General features: G+C 43.9%; 1 protein-coding gene across 1 annotated transcript; it reads right to left on the minus strand.

The window, feature by feature from the left end:
• Positions 1 to 8557: 8557 nt before the first annotated feature.
• LOC140112469 (calmin-like) lies at positions 8558 to 11672 on the minus strand (the record flags this gene model as incomplete). The annotated part of the gene is made up of 5 exons (XM_072132516.1): positions 8558 to 8677; positions 8772 to 8881; positions 10327 to 10523; positions 10702 to 10880; positions 11580 to 11672. Coding segments are annotated over 5 exons (699 nt in total), but the record flags the coding sequence as incomplete, so codon positions are not given.
• Between the last annotated feature and the right edge of the window lie 1127 nt (positions 11673 to 12799).

Genomic DNA, 12799 nt, shown 5'->3' on the forward strand with positions numbered 1-12799 from the left:
CAGGAATCTCTGACTGTCCGGATGAATAGGGACGTGGTAATAAGCATCCGCTAAGTCTATGGAAGCCATAAAACAATCCTGAAAGAGCAGGTTTACGGTTGACTTTATCGATTCCATCTTGAACTTTTCCACTTTTAGGTAGCAGTTTAGTGGTTTTAAATTTATAATGGTCCGGAATGTTCCGTCCGGTTTCTTTATAAGGAACAGGGTTGAATAAAATCCTGTCCCCCGATCTTGCAGTGGCACTTGCCGTAGCACCTCCTTTCCCAATAAGGATCTTACTTCGGTCTCCAGAGCCTGTCTTTCTGCTCTTCCGGCCACTGAGGTTATCTTGAAACGCTGTGGGGGAGGGGATAGAAAAGGTAATTTTAGGCCATCTTGTATGATCCCCAAAATCCACTTGCTCCCTGAAATCTTGCTCCACTCCGCCTTGAACAGGGAGAGCCTTCCCCCCACAGGACCCCTGGCGTCATTGCTGACCGGGACGTTTACTGGAATCCTGAGGCCGGGAAAACATGAATCCCTTAGACCTCCTAGAGGGTCGCCACCCATCCTTCTTGTCTCCGGATCTCTGAGGAGATCTAAATCGCCTTGAGGGGCGAAAAAACTTCCTCTCTTGAGGCCTTGTACTAGGAAAACCTCTCTTCCTGTCAGCTGCCTTTTCCAAGATGTTGTCTAGTGCAGACCCAAACAAGAATTCCCCTTCACAGGGAATACTACATAGATGACTTTTAGATGGGAGGTCACCTGTCCAGTTTTTCAGCCATAAGGCCCTTCTGGCAGAATTAGATAAGGCTACCGATCTTGCCGATAACCTTAAGGCGTCCACCGAGGCATCGGCTAAGAAGGCAGAGGCCTTCTGTGCAGTGGTAACCTCCGAGATGAGATGTGACCTGGATGCACCAGCCTTAATCTTCTCCTCCAGCTGGGAAAGCCAAACAAAAAGAGACCTAGAGACGCATGTAGCCGCGACATTGGGTTTGAATGCGCCCGCTGCTGCCTCCCAGGAACGCCTTAAGAAGCCATCTGCCTTCTTATCCATAGGATCTTTAAGCACACCTGAATCCTCAACTGGAAGCGCACTCTTTCTAGACACTTTAGACACGGCAACATCTACTTTTGGCGCCTTGTCCCAAATCTCTGTCTCCTTCTCAGGAAAGGGATACTTCCGCTTCATAGCTCTAGGGATAAAAACCTTCTTGTCTGCCTTGCGCCATTCTGCCTGGATAAGGGAGGAAATATTCTCATGGATAGGAAAAACCTTTCTCTTCTTTTCTCCTAGACCCTGGAACATAACGTCTGTTACAGAGCGTTCTTCTTTTTCATCTTCTAACTCCATAGTTGATCTTACTAATTTTACTAGATGATCAATATCCTCTATAGGAAACAGGGGTCTGTCTGACCTGTCCTCCTCCTCTGACTCAGATGATTCTCCCGAACTAGGGCCAGAATCTTCAAGTTGCCTCTAAAATAAGAATCACATAAGACATCATCAGAACCAGTTTAAAGGCATGGTAAGGCCACACTCACCAATCAGCGGACTATCCCCCTACTCAAACTTTACCGTAGCGGTGTCCACCGACTCTCTACCACCTTCATTAGAACTCATCTTATTCAGTGGTGAGGATACAGCTCCGTTTTCATCCACGACTGGAGCAACTCCTGTGTCTGGCTGTGGGTGCTAGAAACAACACACAGGACTCCTGTGTGGGATCTCCTTTTAAAATTACCGCGTCTGACGTCATCTCCCATGTGGACGCTGGGCGGCGCGTCACTTCCGGTCCTCACCGGAAGTGGAGCCGGCGCCATTTTGGGGAAGACCATCGCAGAGGAAGAGGCCAGCGCTCAGCCGCCCTTCCACACACACGCCTCCACTCCGGATCGGAGGCGTGCCGGAGTCCGCCCGCACCCACAGACTGCGCTGCACCTCGCAGCCTTCACCTCTTCACCGCCGCCAAGTGACCACCCTCCGGTAAGCCTCGGCGGGGGACCTGTGCAGCCACCTGGGGGTTCCTGGGACTCCCATTCCCCCCTCTCACCGCGACTCCTGAGTCTCACCGAGACTCACTGGATCCCCCGTCAGGGACAGGAAACCACTGAAGGAGATGGGGCGTACCGCAGAATTTGAAGTCTGGGTTTCCTGTCCCTGGGGGCGGATCCCTCTCTCTGGTTGGGTGCTGTCGTGGTGAGAGGGGGAAATATAATTTTTTCACTGCATTTAACCTCGTAAAGAAAAAACAGCGAAGTTCAAAATTGCACTTTTTTGATATTTTGAAAAAAAAATATAAAAAATTCTATAAAAAGTGATCAAAATGTTGTACAGTCCGAAAAATGGTCATCAAAAGTCGCAAAAATGACATTACCTACAGCTCCGTATACCAGTATACCAAAGTATAAAAAAGTTATTAGCGCCAGAAGATGGCAAAATCCCCCAAAACTTTTTTGTACAGGAGGTTTTAATTTTTGTAAATGTATGAAAACATTATAAAACCTATACAAATTTGTTATCGCCGTGATCACACCGATCCAAAGAATAAAGTAGACATGTCAATTGGGGCGCACAGTGAGAGGCATAAAATCAAGGCCCACAAGAAAATAGCGCAAACATGTTTTTGCACCATTTTCACTGCATTTGGATTTTTTTCCGCTTTGCAGAAAACATGCCCTCTAAGAGCTCTTCATGTGTAAAAAAAAAAAAAGTTATAGGTTTTTGAACGTGGGGTGTGAAAAATGGAAATGAGAAAACAAAAAAGGGACAGGTTGATAAGGGGTTAAAAGGGGGCTCTTCTATGGACATTCTGTGGAGGTCCTGCTGTGGACATTTCATTAAAGGGGTATTCCCATCTGGGCATTTACATTTAATTTCATTCATTTTCCATATGTAAACATTTCTTCAATTGGATGTTATTAAAAAAAATGTTCCCGTGTGAAGACAATTTCTCATAAATGTAGCCATGCAGTCCCTTAGAAACGAGATAGCTTCCTCGGATACAACCCTCACATTTTGGCAGCGGTGTCCAGACATGCCTGGCCACCTCCTGGATTCAGCGATCATTAACACAAGACGGCTGTGGGACATACAGTAACCCCTGGATATTTCATATACAAAAACTTTTTGTTTCTTTGTGCAATCCCATCAGCAGAGGTGGCCGTAACCAAGGAGTCAGTCTGGTTTCTAAGGGACCATAAGGCTACATTTATGAGAAATTATCTTCACACAGGTAATTGTGTGGATATTTCATTAGAGATGGGCAGCCACTACTGAACATTTTATTAGTAAGGGGAGACTGATGGACATTCTGTTAGTGAGGGGAGGCTGCTGCTGGACATTTTATTACTGATGGGGGCTGCTGCCAGTAGTGGATCATAATGTATAAGGTTGGGGCAGTACCCCAGGGCCCAAACCTTCTAGATAGCACTGGGCCCCCTAAACCACCCACAAAATTGTATATTCATTAGGACCTTCACCCATGAAATACTCGGACATCTGTTCCTGCTCTCAATACATATGAATACAACAGCCATTTCAGGAACTTTAAAGGTCTTCCAAAGGTCCTAAAATAACAGACTGAAAGCAGGCAGAAGAGACACATCTTCCAATCCCCAAGAATCTTGATTCTAGTACCACATATAGGAAGTGAATTCCAGACCTGTATGGGCTATACTATTCACACAGACCAGGGCCGATGGCAGTCTTAATCCGCCCCTGGCTGCAGCTGGGCATTTCTTTAGTTGGGGGAGGCTGCTGCTGGACATTTAATTAGTGAGGGGGGATGAAGATGAGGCTACAGAAAGGGGATCAATTTAAACCAAGGGCTGCTTGAAATGGCACATTATAGAGGTTGGAGTTAGATATTGGGTATTTGTGGGGCAGCCATTTTTTTCCCCAGGGACCATGGTAAGGGGTCCCAGGGACACCCAACCCTGTCCCTGGAAAACCAAATTTGGGTGCAGCTGGTGAGTGGTTGGGAACCACTCAGACCCTCAGGGAATATAACTAATAATAATGTAGAGTCAGGGTTGGATTATAGAGGGGGCGCACGGGGCATGAGCCCAGGGGCCCCCAGCACTTTGCCCTTAAACGGGGCCTCCACCAAATGTGGGCGAAATGGGGGCGGTCGTATGACCGGCTCCCTGGGCCGAATCCCACGTTGTGTCCTGAATCTTTCAGCGAGGGAACAATGAGTTCCCTGCTCTGCCATAGATGATAGGATGTAAATAAAGATGGTGTTGAAGCATGTGACGCTGCAGCGTGTGACTTCACAGCCCCACAACGTCTTGGTGCCGCCTGTAGCAGGGCGCCGCCATGTTTGTTGATATCAGATTTCCACGCTGACGGCGCACATCAGGGGAATGCTGAAAGCTGAGTACAATGTTATTATTATCCTATGACTGTATTTATTATGGGGGGACTGTATATAGTTATAGGGGTACTGTATGTAGTTAGTTTTAATAGGAGGTGTATAGTGATTATAGGGGGACTGTATATATTTATAGGGGGACTGTATATAGTTATTATAGGGGGTGTATAGTTATTATAGAGGGACTGTATGCAGTTATTATAGGGGACTGTACACTCACCGGCCACTTTATTAGGTACACCTGTCCAACTGCTCGTTAACACTTAATTTCTAATCAGCCAATCACATGGCATGTAGACATGGTCAAGACAATCTCCTGCAGTTCAAACCGAGCATCAGTATGGGGAAGAAAGGTGATTTGAGTGCCTTTGAACGTGGCATGGTTGTTGGTGCCAGAAGGGCTGGTCTGAGTATTTCAGAAACTGCTGATCTACTGGGATTTTCACGCACAATCATCTCTAGGCTTTACAGAGAATGGTCCGAAAAAGAAAAAACATCCAGTGAGCGGCAGTTCTGTGGGCGGAAATGCCTTGTTGATGCCAGAGGTCAGAGGAGAATGGGCAGACTGGTTCGAGCTGATAGAAAGGCAACAGTGACTCAAATCGCCACCCGTTACAACCAAGGTAGGCAGAAGAGCATCTCTGAATGCACAGTACGTCGAACTTTGAGGCAGATGGGCTACAGCAGCAGAAGACCACACCGGGTGCCACTCCTTTCAGCTAAGAACAGTAAACTGAGGCTACAATTTGCACAAGCTCATCGAAATTGGACAGTAGAAGATTGGAAAAACGTTGCCTGGTCTGATGAGTCTCGATTTCTGCTGCGACATTCGGATGGTAGGGTCAGAATTTGGCGTCAACAACATGAAAGCATGAATCCATCCTGCCTTGTATCAACGGTTCAGGCTGGTGGTGGTGGTGTCATGGTGTGGGGAATATTTTCTTGGCACTCTTTGGGCCCCTTGGTACCAATTGAGCATCGTTGCAACGCCACAGCCTACCTGAGTATTGTTGCTGACCATGTCCATCCCTTTATGACCCCGATGTACCCAACATCTGATGGCTACTTTCAGCAGGGTAATGCGCCATGTCATAAAGCTGGAATCATCTCAGACTGGTTTCTTGAACATGACAATGAGTTCACTGTACTCAAATGGCCTCCACAGTCACCAGATCTCAATCCAATAGAGCATCTTTGTGCAGCCGACAAATCTGCGGCAACTGTGTGATGCCATCATGTCTATATGGACCAAAATCTCTGAGGAATGCTTCCAGCACCTTGTTGAATCTATGCCACGAAGAATTGAGGCAGTTCTGAAGGCAAAAGGGGGTCCTAATAAAGTGTACCTAATAAAGTGGCCGGTGAGTGTATATTGTTATAGGGGCTGTATATAGTTATTATAGGGGTATGTATATAGTTATAGGGTATGTATGTAGTTAGTTATTATAGGGAGTCTGTATATTGTTATTATAGGGTGTGTATAGTTAATATAGGGGGTTGTATATTATTATTATAGGGAGTGTATATTGTTATCATAGGGGGTTGTATATTGTTATTATAGGGGGACTGTATATTGTTATCATAGGGGGTTGTATATTGTTATTATAGGGGGACTGTATATTGTTATTATAGGGGGACTGTATATTGTTATTATAGGGGACTGTATTTAGTTATAGGGGGACTGGATTTAGTTATTATAGGGGATGTATACAGTTATTATAGGGGGACTGTATATAGTTGTAGTGAGGCTGTACATAGTTATAGTGGGGTTATATATAGGTAATGCTGTGGGGCTGTATATAGGTAATGTTGTGGGCTGTATATAGGTAATGTTGGGGGGCTATACATAGTGATTACTGGGGAGCTGCATATAGTGATTACTGGGGAGCTGCATATAGTGGTTCCTGTGGGAGCTGCATATAGTGGTTCCTGTGGGAGCTGTATACAGTGATTTCTGGGGGAGATGTATACAGTGGTTTCTGGGGGAGCTGTATACAAAGATTGCTGGGGGGTTTATACTGTGATTGTTGGGGGAGCTGTACACTGTGATTGTTGGGGGAGCTCTATACAGTGATTGTTGGGGGAGCTCTATACAGTGATTGCTGGGGGAGCTGTATACAGTGATTGCTGGGGGAGCTGTATACAGTGATTGCTGGGGGAGCTGTATACAGTGATTGCTGGGGGAGCTGTATACAGTGATTGCTGGGGGAGCTGTATACAGTGATTGCTGGGGGAGCTGTATACAGTGATTGCTGGGGGAGCTGTATACAGTGATTGCTGGGGGAGCTGTATACAGTGATTGCTGGGGGAGCTGTATACAGTGATTGCTGGGGGAGCTGTATACAGTGATTGCTGGGGGAGCTGTATACAGTGATTGCTGGGGGAGCTGTATACAGTGATTGCTGGGGGAGCTGTATACAGTGATTGCTGGGGGAGCTGTATACAGTGATTGCTGGGGGAGCTGTATACAGTGATTGCTGGGGGAGCTGTATACAGTGATTGCTGGGGGAGCTGTATACAGTGACTGCTGGGGGAGCTGTATACAGTGATTGCTGGGGGAGCTGTATACAGTGATTGCTGGGGGAGCTGTATACAGTGATTGCTGGGGGAGCTGTATACAGTGATTGCTGGGGGAGCTGTATACAGTGATTGCTGGGGGAGCTGTATACAGTGATTGCTGGGGGAGCTGTATACAGTGATTGCTGGGGGAGCTGTATACAGTGATTGCTGGGGGAGCTGTATACAGTGATTGCTGGGGGAGCTGTATACAGTGATTGCTGGGGGAGCTGTATACAGTGATTGCTGGGGGAGCTGTATACAGTGATTGCTGGGGGAGCTGTATACAGTGATTGCTGGGGGAGCTGTATAAACTGATTGCTGGGGGAGCTTTATATAATGGTTGCTGGGGGGCTTTATATAGTGGTTGCTGGGAACTGTATATAGAGAATACTGGGGACACTGTATATAGTTATTGCTGGGGAGCAGTATAAAGCGATTGCTGTTCCCTGTGTGGACTACATTCAATGGGCCCCCACCAGATTTTGCGCCCAGGGGCCACCACCAAGCTTAATCCGGCCCTGTGTAGACTCCAGAGCAGACAAAAAAATAAATAAATTTTCTCCTTTTCTTGGCTCCTCTTCTCTTCCATGCACCACACTGCACCTTCTTCTCTCCTCTGTGTGCCACTATGCTCTGTGCCCCATGCTGGATGTATGCAGCGGCATCAGGACATTGAGCAGCGCTTTGCCAAGCGCAGACCTGGGAGCAGTACAGTAGAGCTAACAATTACTTAACACTCCTGGGTCCTCTCCTGCGGGCGCTCTGCTCTATGTCCTGACCTTGATGCATACAACCAGTGTCAGGAGTCAGGACACAGACTGGACCGGCAGCGGAGTACCTGGGGCAGTGAGAACATCTCAGCTGCACTCACTGCTACCCAGCCTCCTGCACTAATTAACGCTTTCATCAGTTACTTTACATCAGTTATGGAAGTGCTCATTGGATTCTGACTGTCAGCAAGGATGCGGACCGCAGTTCATGGCTTACCAAGTCGTACATGGCCTGCCGGAGTGGCTTGTTCACCCAACACCCCTTTTAGTTGAGTTGAATATGTGCTACACTTTATGAACGTGCTCAGGAGTGAAGCTACTCTGCTATAGATCAAAGGAATAAGGCAAGGAAGGATGCCCGATGTTCAACAGCTGATGTTTGCACTGCACTTTCAGCAGGAGAGTTGCCCTACCTCCAGCTGGGAACACTAGAATTGGTCACACAGTTGCCCTGTCAGCAGCAGGCAGCTGGGCCAAGGTCCATTCCAGTCACTTCAGGGGGAATAGGAGAGGTATCTCAGGAGCATGGGCTCCATAAAGCAGTTACGAATACTGGGAAAGATAACTTTTTGTTATAAGTCAAAAATATCACAAAATTATGTATTTTTCTAGAACTGACAAAAAACCTGAGGTATGCTCACTTTTATTGACACACCAAGATAAAAAAAGTTGTCCACCACTGGTGAATTTTTTCTCTGTACCAATGCTCTCATTATATAGAAAGTGAAGCAGTAATGAAATGAAAAACAGCACTACATTTTTCTCCAGTAAGTATGGTCATATTTGCATTGTGCAATAGCACCCAGCAACTGCAGCGCTTATTATTTCACTCTGGCATTAGGTTTGTTAACCTTATCGGCCACAGCGTCAGCTCCAGCTAAGACTTCTGCTGAGAGGCAACTTTCTAACTATGAAGGCGCTGGTGCCACTAGAGATGCTACAAAATAGGAAACATCCTTTATGGTTTATAATAAAACATTTGTTGGTCTTATAAAACAAACATTTATCAGAGTTTAATAAGGATATAACAGTGCTACATTCTTATCAGCTAATAATGCAATTAATAATATGAATCACTTACATCATCTTCCTGGCCATCTGCTGCAGTGTTGTGAGGATCAGGATAGTGTTTCAAGAACTGAGCTATGTAGGTCATAATGGATTTTTCATCAGGCTTGTCAACATCAACATCTAAAAAAAGGAAAATAAATCAAATAACTGTATAATAAGTGAGAGCAATGAGTTTAGGTAAAAACAATGGAGCAGAGTTACTGATCCTGTACAATGCACAAAATTAATCACAGTGGCTGATGCTGAATGTTCAATCTTTTCATTTTTAGAGAGGCTAGTTTAATGCTTAGACCACTCCTCCTCTCTGTCAAACAAGACCTAAAAAACCGAAAACACATAATATAACAGTATACTAAAACAGTAAATTAAAAGGGTTGTTTGAGATGCTTTTCTTTTTTTTTATACAATAGTTCCCAGGTGGTATGAAAATAACAAACCGGGTATACCTATCTCTCTCCATTGCAGCGTGTTGCCACCTATCACCATAGCGCTCCCATAGTATAGGGTGGCTCAGCGGTGATGTGATAAGGACAGCTACACGTCCAGCTTAGCCTCTGGCTGTGAACTGTGTTACGCTGTAGTAGGTTCCCGCACTGTCAAAGCGAAGCCACTGCTAGGTCTCTGTACATAAACAACAGCACTAAATACTGTAAACAGAGGCCAGCAGTCCCTGTTTGTTATTTTCATACCGCCTGGGGTCAATAATAAAAAGTCCTGGAAAACCCATTTACCCCCGAGACAACCAGCCTATGTAATCTAATGAGCTGATCGTTGTCAAGGGTGTATAGAGAAGGCTCACGGCAGTGCTGGCAGTTATCGCAGCAGTTAACTTTTTAGGATAGCCCGACCGTGGCACCTGACAGAACTGCACGTGGGCACTATCAACTTTAAATGCCAATGAGCGCCCCCTGTGACATTATTGGAGGGCATGGATCAGTTACCATGACAGCTGGAAGCCTGCTAGGGGCTCCTATTCAGCCTTCTGTGTTACAGTTTGTCAGAAGCAGATTGCAAGATAGAAGCAGTATATTGACAATATACTGAAATACACTTGTACTGTAGTATATTGCATAAGTGATCAGACCCTTAGGGGCCTTAAATTATAGTTAACACCGTGAACATCATAACGGAAAAAGTCTCAATGTCTCAATTGAAACTTTAGAACCATTGTGCCTCCACTAAAATAATAATAAAAAGTGCTCAAAAGATTGTACTGTTGTCCAAATGGTATCAGAGAAAACTACATCTCACCATGCATAGAATACCATACTATATTGAAACACAAGAATTTTTTTAAAGGTATTAAAACACAACAAAACTATATAATTTAGTATCTCCATGATCTTATTGACCTATAGAATAAAGGGTATGTGTAATCTGTACGGCACAGTGAAAGTTGTAAAAACAAAGCCTGTCAGAAAATAGTGGAACTGCTTTTTTTTTCCACCATATTTTGAATGTTTGTCCTGCAGATAACAAACCCTCAAACTTCTCTGGACATACAGCAACAAACTCAAAAACATGGGTTAAGCAAGATTTCTGTGACGCTTAGTAAATTCAGGTACCTTCAGGATCCAGCAGCCTTGGAATTCCAAGCTCACTTTCTGCAATTGAAAAGGCCTCTTCCAGATTCTCACGATTGCTTCTTCCTTTAAGTTTGTCCATGTCCACTAATTCCGGCCTTATTGCATATATCATTGAGTGGAAGGCAATTCCATTTCTCCAGCTTGGTCCAAAATCTTTTATTTGGATTCCAAGACGCCTTAAATATTTAAACAAATAACAAATTAAAAAGGCTAGGTTTTTGATTGGTAGCTTTGTTTTTTATAAAGGGTGCTCTTCTTGGGACCCATGACCATTGAGTTTTTCTGCTGCTTGTTTCCCCAATCACTTATAGCATTAAGTTTACAAATATTAGAATACAAAAAAAAAAGACTTACTTGGCCGCTGTATACTGCACCCATCGCAGCAGGGCTTTTTTGGCACTTCCTTGAATTTTATTACCAACCTTCCGTTTGATTGGGGGGCTAGCGGTCTCAGAACTCACAACGCTATCAACGGAAGATGTACTACTGGACAGTGAATGAAGTTGTGGAAGATTGCTGGTTAATTCTTCAATCTGTAAAAAAAAAATAATTAAAAATGTTTTTTTCATTTTGTCTTATAGATTGTATGGTCAGTTATTCTCTCCTAGATGCATTTTTTTATAGGTTACTGTACAGAGCCACCAGTTTGTAGAAAAATGCTTGTAGTGTAGAAACATTGGAAAAATACTGCCAATGCAAAATTTTGGCGCAACTTTTAGGCGTAATCTAAGTCAACTAGTAGGAGGTAGAAAGTACTAAAAGACATTCTTATGCTACACCATCAACCTGCATAAGACACTGTGATAAATATTGTGCAGTGTACGACAGTCTCATCTAATTGTGCAATGTTACCCATTGTTTTAATGGGGTTTCGTAATAGGTACTGTATCAGGCTGCAGATTTTCCATGCTAAATAAAATCTGTGCTTAATCGCCATGTGCCTAACGGTTTGAAGAGGAAATGTTTTCAAAACAATCTTCTGATCCAACCCTTTTTATGTGGAATGAAGCTGCCAATTCGCAGGCCACCTTCACTGTTGTCTATGTAGGGTATATACTGTATACATTGTTTTATGTCACACATTAAAAATTTTAAATAAAAATATTATTAAGTACTTGAGTAGGGTGGGGGCTTTACACTGTATATTATTTTTTTTAGTTAATTAAAGCTAATTACATAATTACATTATACATGTTTTTCATTTTCCATCAGCACTATAAATACAAAATTACCTGAAAATATAAAATTATGGTCCAAATCAAACCAAGAACAATGGAAGGTCTTCCATCCGCTATATCTGTTGAATTTATGTTCACCAGTTTTATCTGAAAGCATAAAAATGCATCAGGTTAGTAGTTTACAGGGAGTTTTTCATGACATGGTAGAATGTGTCTCATAAGTTGAGGTTTCCAGATAACTTTACATGTGTGCCGATTCCTAACTGCCCCTGAATTTTTAAAAATAAAAAAAAACAATGATATTTTGAAGTCTTAATGACTTTAATGCCAGTGTATTGAAAGTATGTGCAGCCTGTAGGTGGTGCTGTAAACCATATGCTGCAGAAAAACACTATAGTTGTACAACAGGCTGTAATCTGTAATTTTTTTTTTCCACAAATCAATAGGTCTTGGGATTTAAAGAGGACCTGTCACCCAATTTATCGGCACTAGGAGCTGCTTACTAAAGTACTTACTAAAGTAAGCAGCTCCTAGTGCTTTATCAAACGCTGCAGTGTTAGAGTGATAGCGTTACCGGAAACGCTATCAAACACTGTGGCGGGGTACAATGTAATTGTCGGACAGCTCGCAAAGCTGTCCGACGTATTCATGAGGGGGCGGGGTTGGGGCGTGGCTAGGGGCTCCTATGGAGGGAGCAGGGCGGTCCAGGGAAGAGGCAGTGCCTCCGATGAGGCACTTTAGTAAGCAGCTCCTAGTTCCGAAAATTTAGGGGACAGCTGGATCATTAGACTCCGCTCACTAAGAAAGTTGGCTCTTCTGGCTCCTGAACAGCCTCCTATTAAATATATAATAGCGGGTCTCAGGTCAGTAAGTCACCCCACACCACTTCTGGCCTAAGCCATTTTAGGGCCTTAGGAACAGGCCTGATTTTTAAAATTTGCCCTGTGTCATTATAGGAGGTTATACCTTTGTGACGCTTTAACATATCCTGGGGATTTTGAGATTGTTTTCTCGTCACACAAAAATTTCTTCAAATATTCCAAAGTTCAAAATTTCCGGTTTTTCAGGCAGATAGTCATAGCACCCAAGTAACTTTATAACTAAAATCTCCCAAATGTCTGCTTTATATCAGCATGGCTTTTTATGCATCCTCTCTCGTTTCTAGGTTGTTAGGAGGTTCAGAATTGTGGGTGCAATTTTTCTAATTTTTATGAAATCACGAAAACCCTTAGAGACACCTGTTCAGCTTTAAGGGACTTTGTGAGGCCGTAAAT

The sequence above is a fragment of the Engystomops pustulosus genome, unplaced genomic scaffold (genome assembly GCF_040894005.1).
Source record: "Engystomops pustulosus unplaced genomic scaffold, aEngPut4.maternal MAT_SCAFFOLD_805, whole genome shotgun sequence".
NCBI classification, from domain to species: Eukaryota; Metazoa; Chordata; class Amphibia; order Anura; family Leptodactylidae; genus Engystomops; species Engystomops pustulosus.